Source organism: Podarcis bocagei (genome assembly GCF_964188305.1).
Source record: "Podarcis bocagei genome assembly, chromosome: 2".
Taxonomy (NCBI): Eukaryota; Metazoa; Chordata; class Lepidosauria; order Squamata; family Lacertidae; genus Podarcis; species Podarcis bocagei.
This window is the reverse complement of record NC_138126.1, coordinates 117434479-117451745: the sequence shown is the minus strand read 5'-3', so window position 1 is coordinate 117451745 and position 17267 is coordinate 117434479. Positions and strand designations below refer to the sequence as shown.

General features: G+C 44.9%; 1 protein-coding gene across 4 annotated transcripts in view; it reads left to right on the top strand.

Annotated features, from left to right (window-relative positions):
- Positions 1–17267, top strand: part of ASIC1 (acid sensing ion channel subunit 1) — a 222981-nt gene that overhangs the window by 194065 nt on the left and 11649 nt on the right. For all 4 annotated transcript variants that reach the window (XM_081181421.1, XM_081181419.1, XM_081181420.1 and 1 more), the window contains 2 exons: positions 12554–12704; positions 14123–14250. In XM_081181421.1, coding sequence (XP_081037547.1) covers positions 12554–12704; positions 14123–14250 — 279 coding nt within the window. The remainder of the gene's footprint in view (positions 1–12553; positions 12705–14122; positions 14251–17267) is intronic.

Below are 17267 nucleotides of genomic sequence, written 5' to 3'. Positions count from 1 at the left end.
ACAAGCGGTGTCCCATGGGGTGTGCCATGAGCGGCATCCCACAGAGGGTGCCGTGCACAGTGAGCGGCAGCCATGGGGGGTGCCGTGAGCAGTGGCCTGGGGGGCACAGCAATGTCACCCCCCCTTCAGGGATGGCCTGGGGGTGCTGTGTGTGATGAGCGGTGTCCCACAGAGGGTGGCGGACAAGGTGAGCGGCAGCTCGGGGGGGTACCGTGAGCAGCGAGTGGCAGCCCAGGGAGGGCACGGCAATGTTGTCCCCCCCCCCCCAGGGATGGCACCCGGGGTGGACCGCATCCACCGCACCCACCTTCCTTCACCACTGGGTTAAGAGTCACTGCATGATTTGAACTTTGTGAAGCTTGTTTATATGTGTGTGTGTCCGACACATTTTTTTCCTCCTGTGCTGACCCTGGCATGTGTATGTGTGTATCCAGAATGCTGCAGGGCTGGGGAGCAAAGAATCATGGAGTTGGAAGGGATCCTGAGGATCTTCTAGCCCAGGGGTCTGCAACCTTTAAGACAAAAAGAGCCACTTGGACCCGTTTCCGAAGGAAAAAAAAACCTGGGAGCCGCAAAACCATTGCGACATTTAAAACAAATATATCTCCGGAGCAGCGATCTGACAGCGGGCGGGAAGGTGACGTCGGGACGGTGCGTGACTAACGCACGCACCGCCCCCATGCGACGTCACAGCCAGTACAGCGCCCGCCACAGTGGGGAGTGTCGGGGCGCACAATGCGCCTCCTCCCCTCGCTAGTATCCGCCCCGGAGCCGCGGCAAAGGTGTAAAAGAGCCACATGCGGCTCCGGAGCCACGGGTTGCAGACCCCTGTTCTAGCCAAACAACCTACAGTGCGGGAATATGCAGCTGTCCCTTACGGGGATCGAACCTCCAACCTGGTCATTATCATCACTGCACTCTAACCAACTGAGCTATCCAGCATCATTAGTCTGATTCTGATTCTAGGTTTGCCAGTAGCTCTTGGAGACCATTTCAGTGTCCGCTAGAAAAGTGCCTTCAGATGTCTGCCATCCAGGAGTCCCAGCTTGGGTGCCCAGGGCCCTGGGTGCCATGCAGCCTGCATGGCCCTGGCACCAAAATTTGTGAGTGCCCAGCCAACTTCCTGGGGGATTTTTTGGGTGCTTGGGCACCTAGGGCACCAGAGAGTTGGCATCTATGCTGCCATCCCATGCTTTCTGAGCTGTGCAGGAATGGTTGGGAAGTGTATTATTTCAGACCCTTCCTTTGCATTAAATAGAGACCCTGGTTCTGTAAATAAATAGACACTTCTAACTCCTACTTCTGCAAGATCCTTGTTTTTATATTGAACGTATTTACACATACACACACACCCCGACACACAATTTTCCTCCAGGCTAAACATGCCCAACTCCCTCTTGAAATGAACTGCATTCTCTTTGCAACTTAGGCAGCCGTCCTGAACGTCATGACTTGGGCATATACTTTGTGCATTGCGTTGCACTGCAACAACTCAACCCTAAGCAAGTTCCAATAGAAGTACGTCTCAGTGTTCAGTGACTGCAGCTTTCAGATTATCTGGGGCTTAATTTATTGACATGCTCGGGATTGCACTGTTCAGCTTGAATATATCCTTGGCTACACCCTGCACTCGCTTCTCTTATTAATAAATTTGAATATGAGTAAATCCAAAGCCCATCCTGTGCCTCTTTCTCCCGGTACCAGAATTTATTTCCCCCTCCCAACGCATTCTGAAAGCCTTGCTGCTGAGCTCCTGCTGGCTTTGTAGATTTTGCCAGACATTGCCACGCGCTTTCAAGTCTATCTTCACAGCGATAAGAGTTCTTAAAGTATATTGGAAGCTGAGACTGTTGAAATGCTCGACTAATTGGGCAGCTTTTCCACCCTTTTAGTCAAGAGGCCTGAAGCATCTAGGCAGGGAAGCTGCACAAATGTACAAATGGCCATGGAAGCATCCTTGAAAACTGAAGGGTCTCTTCTCTTTCCCTTCCAGTGGTATTTCATGACATAGATGCCATGACTCTAATGATGCCCCCTTTTAAGTCTGGGTGATATATTGATATAGCATCCAAAACCAGTTCAATTATTATTTATTTATTTATTTATTTATTTATTTATTTATTTATTTATACATACCCCGCCCATCTGGCTAGGCTTCCCCAGCCACTCTGGGCGGCTTCCCAAAAAACATTAAAATACTGTAATACATCAAACATTAAAAGCTTCCCAAAACAGGGCTGCCTTCAGATGTCTTCTAAAAGTCTGGTAGTTGTTGTTCTCTTTGACATCTGGTGGGAGGGTGTTCCACAGGGAGGGTGCCACTACCAAGAAGGCCCTCTGCCTGGTTCCCTATAACTTGGCTTCTTGCAGTGAGGGAACTGCCAGAAGGCCCTCGGTGCTGGACCTCAGTGTCCAGGTAGAACGATGGGGGTGGAGTCGCTCCTTCAGATATACTGGACTGAGGCCGTTTAGGGCTTTAAAGGTCAGCACCAACACTTTGAATTGTGCTCGGAAACATACTGGGAGCCAATGTAGGTCTTTCAAGACCGGTGTTATGTGGTCTCGGCGGCCACTCCCAGTCACCAGTCTGGCTGCCGCGTTCTGGATTAGTTGTATTTTCCGGGTCACCTTCAAAGGTCACGTAGAGCGCATTGCAGTAGTCCAAGCGGGAGATAACCAGAGTATGCACCACTCTGGCGAGACCATCTCCAGGCAGATAGTCTCAGCCTGCATACCAGATGGAGCTGGTAAACAGCTGCCCTGGACACAGAATTGACTTGCACCTCCATGGACAGCTGCGAGTCCAGAATGACTCCCAGGCTGCGCACCTGGTCCTTCAGGGGCACAGTTACCCCATTCAGGACCAGGGAATCCTCCACACCTGCCTGCCCCTGTCCCCCAAAAACAGTACTTCTGTCTTGTCAGGATTCAACCTCAATCTGTTAGCTGCCATCCATCCTCCAAATGCCTTCAGACACTCACACAGGACTTTCACCGCCTTCACTGGTTCTGATTTGAAGGAGAGGTAGAGCTGGGTATCAGTTTCAGGTAGAGCCCGTACCAGTTTCATTATTTTTGTGGTGGCAATATATCGTGAATAATGATGTGCGTGTTTGTGTGCTATGCAAAAATCACAGTGCATGGTAAACCATGGAGCCAGCCAGTGCCTCTCTATAGTTCCATCTTTATTTCAGACATTGTGATACAGTCACACCTCGGAAGTCGAATGGAATCCCTTCCGGAAGTCCATTTGACTTCTGAAACGTTCAGAAACCAAAGCGCAGCTTCTGATTGGCCTCAGGAAGTTCCTGCAGCCAATCAGAAGCCACGGAAGCCCTGTTGGACATTCGGCTTCCAAAAGAACGTTCAAAAACCGGAACACTCCGTTCCAGTTTTCAATCGTTCGGGAGCTGGAACGTTCGACTCCCAAGGCGTTCGGGAGCCGAGGTACGACTGTATAGCGGTATATCACAATGTTTAGCTGAAGATACATCACAATGTTGAAAACCAGTTATCATCCGGCCCTTGCCCCTTGCTCCCATGCATTTTCCTTGCAAAGTAGGGATTTGTATCATTTAAACTACATGGGCACATGAGAACGAATAGAGCTTTTTGTATATCCGAGAGCTAAATTCAGGGATTCATTTTTCATAACAATGACTTGAATCCTTGCTCATGAGACCCGAGTACTTTGATGAAGACTGAACGACTTTTAATAATTCACCAGCCAGGCACACAAATTCATAATTCATCAGATGATTAACACCCCTTTGAACAGCTTACTTCCAACATCCCCAGGGTTGCAGGTTAGATGCCACAAAGACTTCACACCATGGGCAGGACTCCCACTGATGTGAGTGGACTTAAAGAGATCAGACAACTTGGCAATGTAACACATGCATGTATTCAAAGTCAATGCAGAAGTCTCCTTGAGTTCGGTGCCTTCATTCTGCGATATTTCATTTTTTTATACAGTTCACAATGTTCATATAAGTTTAACTCTGAACAGACCTTTATAAAAGCAAACTTTTTTTACCAATGAATTTTTTTATTAGTTTTCCAAATTTTAAACAAATTTACAACAAATTAATTCAAATTTAACATCAATTTAAAAATTGACTTTCCATCCCCCTTCCAAGATGCTTCTTTTCCCTCCCTCCTTTGCTGCTCACAGTAAAATACCTAATTTCTAATACTTTCCCACCCGTTCCTATTTCCATTGACTGTGCGTGTTCAGTTCCTGTTTAGACATTTACCCGGCCATTTTTCCAATTAGTGAAATAGAATTAATCTCCCTTTATTGATGCATATGAATCATGAATCATAATTTTAAATTGTATTTCCTCCAATACAGCTTTATCATCCTGTCTTTATGCGTTTGCAAAAAAGCAAATGCTTTTATGTTCACTGGCTAGTCCACAAATAGAACCAATAAATAAAACGAGTTACTTGAAAAGAACTTGCACGCATCCAGGTTTAAATGCTTGGCAAAGCATCAGTTCACATACAGAGAAGCTAGTACACACTTCCCCTCCTTGTATTACTAAAAGTAACGCTGTGACATGACTTCTCCTCGCAAGCAAGATTTCCTCCCCGATTTTTTTTAAAAGGGGAAAAGAATTTTATTTCAGATTTGAGGAACACAGTCATCTTCATTTCAGTTATCAGACACAGCATTTAGACTGTGCCTGTAAACTGGATCAGTAGACAGTCTGGTATAAAAATTGGTAATGCAATTAAATGCTCAGAGGCAATTTCCAATTCTATCTAGTCACTGTCACATAAGAGGGATGGAATATTATTTATAATACCTGAAATTCAAGCACACCACTGTACTGAGTAGAGGTATCAATATCCATTAGGCACTTTCCAAGGTAAAAAAACAACAACAAGATTAGGTAAACATTTCTAGTAATGGAACAGAGAGTGGTTTGGCCAGTGGTTATAATAATCAAAATATTTTTTTTATTAAAAAAAACCACAGCAAAATAGAAGAAAACCCAAAATGGTATAAGCCAATATTTGTTGGGGAATCCCAGTGTGTTTAAAGCACAAATTGATTCCTCACGAAAGTAACTTGAACAGCTTTTATAATTTAAATAAATATGTTTCTCGTTGTTGTTTAGTCGTTTAGTCGTGACCAACTCTTCGTGACCCCATGGACCAGAGCACGCCAGGCACTCCTGTCTTCCACTGCGTCCCGCAGTTCGGTCAAACTCATGCTGGTAGCTTCGAGAACACTGTTGTGGGAAAATGATTGCTTGTACATAAGAGCATGAGCAGAGTTCTTATTATTGCAGAGTGATTTTACAGCACGAGATATTGCTAAGAGCATGATGAGCAAGTGAACACCTCATGCTAGACTAATGATTGGCTCACGTAGCATAACACTCTCTTTGTCTGTGGGCAAGGGCAAGGTTGCATTCCTTTGATTTGTTACTTTTGAGTACCAGGCAGAGCAAGCGCAGTGCTGGAGGAGGGAGGATGATCTACTTTTTACTGCACACAATAAACGTTACGGCTGTAGCCAAAGCTTCTTCTTCAAGTCATCTTGGTGTGAGACTGATTTCTTACTGATTTTCTTACTGATGTCGAGCTGGATTCTCGACATTTGGTGCCCCGTGTGACTACCTTTGGACTCCACGTTGTTTCTCATCGTTCAGCGCTCACCACACGTCTTTCATCCGCTATGGATCCCGGTGAGTGCTCCCTTGGTACCCCGTGTATGTGATTCTGGACTACGTTAAGGACTTATCAGCACTCATCTCGCCCGGCAAGGGCTGCAGACGCGTCGTTCATCCACCTAGTGGATCCCTGGTGAGTGCTCCCAACCCCCCCCCCTTTTCTTTTGCCATTATGGGGCAGTTTCTCTCTCCACCACAGAAAAAGTTTTTTGAAGACCTTAAATCTCTTTTGGCCAGCAACAGCCTTCTTGTCTCAGATGCTGATATCGTGTCTCTTATAGAAGCATTGGATATTCACTGTCCCTGGTTTCCTCAGCATGGGAATTATAGTTTAAAAGACTGGGAAAAGATAGGACAATTTTTCCAAAACCATCCTCAGATTGATGTCAACGTTTTGCATGCCTGCTGTAAGGTTTATAAGGCTATCTCAAGCCTAACTCCTACAAATCTCCTCCTGGCCGCTGCTTCAGCTCCTTTGCCCCCCCTCCCAGTCCTCATGCTGCCTTTAGAAGCACCGTCTTATCAGCCTCCTAAACAGGCAGACATTTTTTCTCCTTCGGCTCCTGTCGTCCCTCCCCTGCATTCTTCGCATTCAGCACCCCCCATTTCCACTCCTCTCCAAGAAGAGACTCTTTGTACTGCTGCTCCGTTGCTGCCTTTTGATTCTGATACTCCAAATCTCTTTCCTGTGATTGCTCCTGCACCCCCAGCCCCCGTCATGCTGACCCAAACTGATGTTCTTGATGGGCTGACGGGAGGAGGCAATTTTCTTCCTATTGCCCAACAGTTGGCCCTTGATCCTATGTATTGGGCAGCCACCACAGCCTCAGCCCAAGAGGCTCTGGCCTCTGTCACTGATGACAAGAATGAGCGCGATGGCCGATGTGGAAGCATCAGACAGGGCCTTGCAAAGCCCTATGGACAATTTGTTGATCGCTTGTATAATACCTTCAAGCGGCAAGTTCAGGACCTGGCAGCACAAGACCTGACTGTACGCCAGCTTGCGTTCACTAATGTAAATGAGAACCATAAGCAACATCCTTTGATGTGCCCTTTGATGACAACATCAAATATAGCCATTGCTGATATCCTTACAGCCTGCCAGTCAGTGGGCACTGAGATGCACAAAGCTCATCTGCTAGCCACGGCCTTGTCCTCCGCCGTGTCCCAAAATCCTGCAAAGGATAAAACCTGTTGGCTTGACAGTGGCTAAAGAAAAAATCCAGCGGACTTTACCCATTACGTACCTGGGACTCAAGCTGACAGCATCTGCTGCCATTCCAGTTACGCCTCAACTACAGTTTCCTGGTCATCTTAAACTGGTGGATTTACAACAAATTCTTGGACAGCTGAATTGGATAAAGAGTTATTTGGACCTGCCCACCTCCACTTTGTCTCCACTATTTTCTGCCCTTAAAGGACATAAGGATCCAGCAGACAAGATCACAGTCATTTCTTTTGATGCAGTCAACCCTAGAGGCCTGCATCCCCTGGCAATTTGGCAAATGGATGTCACCCACACGCCTTCTTTGGCTCCATTTTCTAAGGTACATCTCACTGTGGACACTGCCTCTGTGTCACCACGTTTCATTGGGCTTGGATTTTTGACTCAGCAGTACAAGGAGCAATACATCAGACTTATTTACAGCAAATGGGCTCCTGTATCTGCAGAAATGGTTGTGTGACTTCTTCTGGATTATGGTTTTTACATGCCAATAATCGAGCCACGAAATACCACGCAGGTTGCTCGGAAACAGCCATTGGACTAATTTACCATTCTCATCCTTACTGGCATCACTTGGATTTTACCCCCCATATTTTTTTTTCCTCCTCCCTCAGGAGTCCTGCCTTATGATGTGTTCCCCTGAGCATGTACAGAGGGCTGTCTTGGAACTATTGTGGACTCTTGGCAAGGGAGGGGTGAGGGGATTTTAGTGTGTTCCAGTTGTTTCATTTTTGTGCTTTGGCATGGTTCCCGGACAGAAAGCAGATTGCAATATGGTTCTTTAACAGGGCCTGAGAAGACAATGGGCTCTGTTCTCGACCTTGTTGCAATCTTTTTAGTTACAGCAAGTGGAATATGCTTGAAGCGAAAAAAATATGCTTGGCTAGTGCCCTTTTAGCTGCTGAGAAAAATGATTTTAAAAAGCTTCTCAAAGCTTTTTCAGCCTTTTTTGGTGGTGGTATTCTAGCATTCCAGTAAATGCTTCATTTAAGATTAGCAATAATATGAAGGACAATCGTATAAGTTTATCGCCTGTGTTTTGTTGCTTGCAGAAATAGTGCCTTATTGTTTTCGTTTCAATCATAATAGAAGTACATTTTTAGGTTATTATCCATATTGTAATTGGACCTATGAGTATGTTAATGGATCTTCTTATTTTTTTTATTACCACTATGAGTGATAGGCCAAAAGTCTCAGTTAATAATGTCACAATTTACATGACTTATGAACAACAGGCTGCGTGTAGAGATTTTTATGTTTGGTTCGACTGGATGAGAAAGAGCAGTAAATCTACATGTTTGCTTCAATCTGATTTATGGTTATTCTGTGGCAAATTGGACCGAAGCTTTTTTTTTAATTCTATCATCTTTGTTTTAAAAATAATTAAAAATAATTAACAAAAAAAAAAAAGTCAGAAATGAGAGAAGTTGCTTTATAAACTTTTTATGCTTTAAATGTAATCTTTGCCTCTAAAGGTGGAATTTGTGCCTTAATTCATTTTCATTGTTGTATGTATATAACTTATCAATCAACCAATATCTCCACTACTATTGATTATATGGAACAAATGATAACCCATAATCCTTTGAATCCACCTGAAGGTTTTGATCCATGGGATTGGTTATTTTCTTGGTTGCCTAATGGATTATGGTTAAGAAAAATATTATTGATTGTAATTGCATGTATTGTTGGTTTTATTATTCAATGCTTGCTTTCTTTGATTTCCCAATATATTGCATGGTGGTTTCGACCAAGGCCCACCATAGGGGTTACAAGGGGAATTTATGTTGCAAAATATAAACGCTTAGGTAATGAGATATATGATTCTGATTAAGATTCCCTCTTATAATATAAACAAGAAAAGAGGGCATGTGGGAAAATGATTGCTTGTACATAAGAGCATGAGCAGAGTTCTTATTATTGCAGAGTGATTTTACAGCACGAGATATTGCTAAGAGCATGATGAGCAAGTGAACACCTCATGCTAGACTAATGATTGGCTCACGTAGCATAACACTCTCTTTGTCTGTGGGCAAGGGCAAGGTTGCATTCCTTTGATTTGTTACTTTTGAGTACCAGGCAGAGCAAGCGCAGTGCTGGAGGAGGGAGGATGATCTACTTTTTACTGCACACAATAAACGTTACGGCTGTAGCCAAAGCTTCTTCTTCAAGTCATCTTGGTGTGAGACTGATTTCTTACTGATTTTCTTACTGATGTCGAGCTGGATTCTCGACACACTGTCCAACCATCTCATCCTCTGTCGTCCCCTTCTCCTTGTGCCCTCCATCTTTCCCAACATCAGGGTCTTTTCCAGGAGTCTTCTCTTCTCATGAGGTGGCCAAAGTATTGGAGTCTCAGCTTCAGGATCTGTCCTTCCAGTGAGCACTCAGGGCTGATTTCCTTCAGAATGGATAGGTTTGATCTTCTTGCAGTCCATGGGACTCTCAAGAGTCTCCTCCAGCACCAGAATTCAAAAGCATCAATTCTTCAGCAATCAGCCTTCTTTATGGTATATGTTTCTCAGACAGACATAATGATGAATGCATATACAATCAATTAAAAAATAATCAAAATCTACCCCAAATTCTATTGTTGCATGATCACAACTAATGCCCATATTACTTCCTCTTTAATATAACTAATAGAACAGATATATTCAAGACAGGAGTGCCTGGCCTGCTCTGGTCCATGGGGTCACGAAGAGTCGGACATGACTAAACGACTAAACAACAACATATTCAAACATCTATGCAACATTAAGGAAAAGGCTGCTTCTGTCCTTTGTTTTACAAAAAGCTTTTTCTTCCCCATCCCTTCAAATTGCATTTTGTCTCCCAAAATTGACTGTGTTCATTGTAACATGAGCCTACTGTATAAAACAACAGCCACTTTATGTTCAGCTTAGTATTGATTTTCAAATCAAGGCTAGGCACTGGGATTTGTGTGAAATATACCCAACATGGGGCAAAGACAGGGGCAGGATGGAGCCTAGAAAGGACTTGGAACCCCATAGCATCAACCGTGGGAAGGGAGAAGAGTACACTGGGGAATCCACAAAATACTTTTATTGTGAGCCTCCTTAAATCAAGAAGAAAAAACCTCTGTGTCTTCTCAGGTGTAATGGACAAAAGAAGGATGCTGGATCATATATTAGCACAAGGAGAAGGGATAATTCAGGCCCACAAAGTCTTTGATAAGGTATAAAGGCTCGGCTCTGCAAGCTACAAATGGTTAGCTCTGTCATTATGAAAAGCGACATGACTTCAAATGAGCAAACACATCCACCGTGGGGGAATAGGAGCATGCAGCTACTGATATTGCGCTAATCGGAAAGCAATTCCAGCTACTGGAGCATGCAAGGCGCTCGGAAACTACAATGGGAGACAGAAGCCTGCCTCACACTTCTAAGGGATTCTGGAATTGGGGCAAGAAAACAAACCTAGAAGCTGTGATATGAGTATCCCTGGTGTGATCACTTACTATCACTGGGTGAACTCGTTCCCAGCCTGCGCCCCGTTTTTATCACCTAAGACTTTGGCTTAAACATATCCATTACATAAGCGCTGGATGGGGTGGACTTAACTCAGCTGGTATCTACAAAACACTTTAGTATTCCTTGGGTACCAGCTGCCAAATCTAACTTCTCAGCCCATTTGTTACATGAATTGCCTGGCAGGGACCATTATCTGAGCATCTTCAAATGATTAATTACCCAGTAGAGTCTAAATACTAGCATAGCTGAAGTTATCCTTCTTCAGCAAGGTTTGGGGCGGGTGGGCAACTGATGAATATTTGCCCCTGGAACTTGAGTTCTCTAGACTTCACTGTGTTGCCTTTTGTTCACATTCTCTCCAGGGCCATTGGTGAATGCATAACCCAAAACCTGAGTCGCAAAGGAAATTGCAGTAGAATGACAACGCTCCAGTTCTGCTTCTGTCACACACTGCAGCCCCACCACTCAAATCCAGTACATTCCACATTCCTTCCAGGCAATTCATTTGTACACTCCCAGTATCCCTATGGCAGTGTTTTTCAACCACTGTTCTGTGGCACACTAGTGTGCCGCAAGATGTTGCCTGGTGTGCCGTGGGAAAAATTGAAAAATTCAAAAGATAAAAAAAATATATCAAATTTTCGCCCACTAGGCGGGCGCCGGACTGTGTCCTGGGTATGGGGGGGTTGACCCCACCCTCGGCCAGCAGGGGCGCCGATTGGCGCTCCTCAGGGGGACACCCTCCACTATTCTGATGTCCGGGCTGTGATTGGTCCAGACTCCAGCCTGGACCTATCACAGTAGGACATCATCTTCCGACTTCCTTCTCGCCCGAGCACAGTGTGCGCAGCAGCGGAGAGAAGAAGACGTTGCGACTCGAGTCACCAGGAGGACCGGAGAAGTTGTCATTTTATTTCTCTTCAGTCTCCACTGAATGCCTTGACTGGGTTAGGGACCCTTATAGCTCAGCATCAGTTGGTGGAAAGGACACGACTTTACAGGAGCAGGAGGAACTAACTGAACTGAGACAAAATCGTGGTTTCAAGCTAAGATTTGCTGATCTACCTTTGGAAAGTTTTTGGTTGGCTACTGCCAAGGAGTTCCCCCTTCTGGCAAACAAAGCTATTTTGTTTTTGTTTTTTTTATAAATTTTTTATTGGTTTTACAAAGTTTTTATAGACACAAACAAACAAATATGCACACAAACAAACATGTATAGTTTCATAACCTTTTTTTCATAAACCTTACTTCGTCGACTTCCCCAAGCCTCCCCTTTCTACATCCCAATTTCCAAAATTATTTCAGCAAATCCTAACACTTGATTTTATCGAATTTTTCCCTTATTCTTTTCTTTTACTTAATCTTTTTCAGCTGTAAACCCCCTTTTTTCCCCTTGATCTCGACATTTTAGCACTCATTAATTTTACAATATTTCTTAAGGTCAAACAAAGCTATTTTGACATTGCTCCCATTTTCCACTACATATCTGTGCGAGATGAGCTTTTCAAGCATGATTGCTATAAAAACTAAATACAGAGAGAAACTGAGAGCTGTTGACGAAGAGCTACGTGTGTGTCTTTCTTCGATTCCAGCCAGAATATCAGCTTTGTGTTCAGCCAAACAGGCCCAGGTTGCATGCTGAATAAAGTATTTTATAATTTTTCATATTTCTGTTTCATAATAAAGTAATTATTATTTACTATTTCATAAAAAAGTAATTATAAAATACTTTCTTTGTGTTTATTTGATTCCTATTCAAGAGAATTACTTTATATATAGTCAATATAGGCACAGAGTTAAATTTTTTAACATTTTCTAATGGTGGTGTGCCTCGTGATTTTTTTAATGAAACAAGTGTGCCTTTGCCCAAAAAAGGTTGAAAAACGCTGCCCTATGGCATCAAGGTCATTGAGAATGGGTTGTTATTAGGAAAGCTGCAAAACTCCAGACGGCCCGGAGCTGTCCCTAGTTCTGAAACCAAGTGCTGAAAGCACATCCTGGGAATCTTGCTTATTATGCCTACCTGCAGAGTGTGATGGAGCGATATGCCAGGCTTTCTCTTGACCATCAAGAGCTGGCAGGGACGCATGGACTCCAAAGGAATATTCTATCTCCTTGTTTAATTTTTGTTCTTCCGTTTTGCTCCACAGGTGTACACACGCTATGGAAAGTGCTACACATTCAACTCAGGTCAGCCTGACAAACCGCCACGCATCACCAATAAGGGCGGAACGGGGAACGGCTTGGAGATCATGTTGGACATTCAGCAAGATGAGTATCTCCCTGTCTGGGGAGAGACAGGTAAGAGTTACTCCTGGCTTCCCTGACTCTACATTGACTCCTCCCTTGTCCATATTTTCCTTTGTGCCACATGACAATTTCTCCTCTTCTGCTGATGCCTCATCTTCTCAGACCTCTGGCTCCCGCACCTATCCCTCTTGATGCCTCCTCCCAGAAATACCCCACTCCTTGCTCCAGCTTCCCATTGATCACTCCACATTCTGACTCCTTGCCCCGTTCCTCAACCCAGTGGATCTCTCTCTCTGCTTCGTTGCTTTTCTAGACCTGCGCCGACTCCTTAAACCCACACCACACTTTCCCTCCTCCCTTCCTTTGAGTCACTCCCCCCCCCCATTTGTGTCCTATGTGTCTCACCATGGCAACCAGCTGATCATAGCCAGGGAAGGCGATGCCTCTTATCTACAAATAGCACATTGTTCTTTGTAGGGGGAATATGTTGTCAAGGCTACGGTGAGGCGGGGTGCGAAGTGAAGCCTGAATCCCAGGTCAAAGGTCACCATGGATCCCACAGGAGGAGCTTTCTAGGTCCCTGGCTGGGCTTTCAATAAAGCAGAGGGTTCGAGCCCAAGCCTGTCTGGGAATCTTTCCCTTTGACCTGGAAGACCTATTCCCTAGCTCATAAAGGGGTCGGTTCTAGGTGCAGCTAAGAAATGTTCTGGGAAGATTTACTTTTATCTGTATTACTTTATGCATTCCTGGACTCAGCCTTGCTTTTTTTTTAAAAAAATGAAGTGGGGAGGACTGATTTCTGGTTTAAGTCTCCAGATTATTCTGGCTCCGGTCACATAAAGCTAAAAATGTACCGTATTTTTCGCTCTATAAAGGAAGCACCGGACCATAGGAGGGGGAGAACAGGGAAAAAAAATCTCCCCTTCTCTGCTCAGCGCCCCTTCAGCGAAGCGGCAGGAGAAACGGAGCCCCTTCCATTTCTCCTCCCGCTTCGCTGAAGGAGCGCTGCGCAGAGAGGGAAAACTGTGCAGCGCCTCTCCAGTGAAGCGAAGCCTGGAGAGCAAGACTGATAGGTGTGCACCGACCCCTCTCACTCTCCAGGCTTCAGGCAGCTATCCGCAAGCCTCCGGAGCGCGGGGGGAGCTCTCCCTCTGCGCTTCAGAGGCTTCGCGTTGCTATCGCTGAAGCCAAGGAGCCTGCATTCGCTCCATAGGACGCACACAAATTTCCCCATAATTTTTGAAGGGGGAAAAGTGCGTCTTATAGAGCGAAAAATACAGTAGTTTGTATTGATTGATGCAGGGGGTGGGCTGTGAATCAGACAGGGGGGTATTTTCCCTCTTTGGTGCCCATGTATCTCCCTATCGATGCAAGGTAAGGAGAAGGGCCTTCGCTTTCTGGCTCTGAGCTTGAGCCCTGCTGTGATCACCTGAACCCCCTTTTCCACTCTCCATCTCTCTGTTCTGCAGATGAGACCTCATTTGAAGCTGGGATTAAGGTGCAGATCCACAGCCAGGATGAGCCACCCTGCATTGACCAGCTGGGGTTTGGGGTGGCACCTGGATTTCAGACGTTTGTCTCCTGCCAGGAACAACGGGTAAGATGTGAACATTCCCTTCCCTTTCAGCCAGCCTCAGATATCTGTACTAGCACATCCTCAAGGTCTAGGCAGCAGGAGAGTAGAATCCCCTCTTCTTTTTCTTGCTGATGACAAAGACAACAGCGGTATTGAATGGATAGTTTAGAGCCAGAAAAACTCCGGAAAGTGAAATCTAGTACAATCATACCTTGGAAGTCGAACAGAATCCATTCTGGAAGTCTGTTCGACTTCCAAAATGTTCTGATACCAAAGCGTGGCTTCTGATTGGCTGCAGGAGGCTTCTGCAGCCAATCGGAAGCCATGGAAGCCCCGCCGGACGTACGGCTTCCAAAAATAGCTCGCAAACCGGAACAGTCACTTCTGGGTTTGCGGCGTTTGGGAGCCAAAACATTTGAGAACTAAGCTGTTTGAAAACCAAGGTACAACTATACTCAATCCATTTATGAATTGTTCCTCATGAGTCAGCTGAAAGCAATTTACAATATAATAAAAACATATAGAGAGGTAGTTACAATTGCAAATATAAAAATACGCTCACGCACAAACAGAGAGCTTAGAATAACAATAGCATGTGCACAAAGTTAATTCACATCTAATACAGGTACCAAGTAGGAGAAATAGAATCATAGTGTTGAATAGAATTCAAAGTGTTGGTTCTGACCTTTAAAGCCTTAAACGGCCTCAGCCCAGTATACCTGAAGGAGCATCTCCACCCCCATTGCTCAGCCCAGACACTGAGGTTCAGCTCTGAGGGTCTTCTGCTGGTTCCCTCCCTGCGAGAAGTGAGGTTACAGGGAACCAGGCAGAGGGCCTTCTTGGTAGTGGCGCCCGCCCTGTGGAACGCCCTCCCATCAGATGTCAAGGAAATAAACAACTATCTGACTTTTAGAAGACATCTGAAGGCAGCCCTGTTTAGGGATGTTTTGAATGTTTGATGTTTTGTCGTGATTTTACTAGTCTGCTGAGAACCTCCCGGAGTGGCTGGGGAAAATAATATAATAAAACATTATTATTATTATTATTATTATTATTATTATTAGAATTGTAGAGCTGGAAGGAACCCTAAGGGTCATCTAGTCCAACCCCCTGCAGTGCAGGAATATGCAGCTTGCCCCATATGGGGATTGAACCTGCAATCCTGGCGTTATCAGCACCACGCTCTAACCGACTGAGCTATCAAGCTTGGTCACGCCAAGTACTGGAAGTCCAAAAGGACTTTGGTGTGAAGGGAGTGCCAGCAAATGGTTGGTGCCAGTAAGCTGGTAGCAAGGACTTCTGACTTCTACCCTTCTCTGCATGGGAACATCCTCAGTATAAGCCTACATATTCATTGCTATGTTTTATTATTGCCCCTGTGTTGTAAGGAAGCTGCTTTCAGAAGCACTTTTGTTGAGAAATGGGTATATAATTATTCTTTAAAATGCGTAACATAAATAAATAAACCATCCTTTTAACATCAAAGTTTGGGGAGGGAGAAAGGCTCTAAAAGGATAGATTCTAAGCACTCTTCCACGGTCAAGTAGTGAATCACAATCATCAGCATGAATAGAGCAGATTTGGTGAGTTATTAATTTCAGCTGGAATATTTAATAACAAAAACTCAGCGGGAGATAATAGAAACTAGGAGGAAATATGTGCTTGAAGACATGGTGGATGTCTTGGGGGGGAAATTGTGTGTGTGTGTTTAAAGCAAAACAAAGAATGCAGACAGACTTTTTTGAGAATGCAAACAGACTTTTTATTTACTTTTAAAAACGTTTTCCTGTACCACTTTTCCAGCCCTCTCCAAAGTGCTTGCAGCAATAAGTATTACAATATTACATGACCAAATCCCTTCCAGTCTCCAAAAACCCAGTGCACAGGGGAATATGTCACATTAGGGAAGAGGCTAGAATAGAACCTTTCTCCCTGACACTTGCTTACTTGCAAGTACCGGTAAGTACAATACAGCCGATTGGTATAGCCACTAGAGCAGGGGTCAGCAAGGTTTACCTTGCCTGGGGTGGTTCACTCCAGCGGATCCCTCTGTGGGCCAGAGCGCGCACACCTGCAATTTCTGGCGTCTGCGCAGACGCAATTTCCAGCACCGTGGAAGTGAGTCCCCATGCCGTGCTGCGCCAGTTTAGCGCAGCACGCGGGGACTCGACGAGCAGGCAGCTTGGTTTGGGGGCAACTTGTGGGCCACTTAAATGACCCCTGTGAGCCGCTTATGGAGGGTTCAGATTGGATTCACCTGCAAAGTCTACCAGGTGACTTTGAGCAGATTGCTACCTCTCAGCCCAACTTCACAAGATAGTTGCACAAGATAAATAAATGGGGAGAGAGCCATTTATGCTAACCTGAGTTATTTGGGTGAAGAGCAGGATAAAGATGCCACCTGAATAAATAACATGAAAATGAAATATCTGTCCACTGCTTTTCAACCTGTCTGAACTAGCATTTCCACTTTCAAAGAGTTTGTGATCATGGGAGAGGATTCAAACATGAGATCTGTATCCTGTGTTACAGTCATAGGAGTGTTGTAACATGTGCCTTTTTGTTCTAGCTTGAATCAGCTCTGGCACAGTGTGATATCTTCTTGTGAGAGCAAGAGTTTTGATAGGCTGTATTTTTTGGCATCTAGCCTTCTGCCTGTTCACATGGCCCTTGCATTCAGCCCACACTGGTTTCCTGCCTGTCGACATTTCAGGCGCAATTGTGGAGCCAAGGCAGCAGATGCAGTCCTCTAAGACAGTCTTACTAGGCAGATATTGTTGGAATACAAGTTCCATCGGTCCCAGCCACTAGGGCAGGCATGGCCAAATTTGGTCCTCCAGATGTTTTGGGACTACAACTCCCATCACCCCTAGATAACAGGACCAAGGATGGTGGGAATTGTAGTCCCAAAACATCTGGAGGGCCAAGTTTGGCCATGCCTGCACTAGGACAAATAGACATGGGTGATGGGAACTGTAGCCCATGTTGACCACTCTTCCTCTGTTTGTGAAAGTGGGAGAGGAAGGATGAGGTCTGAT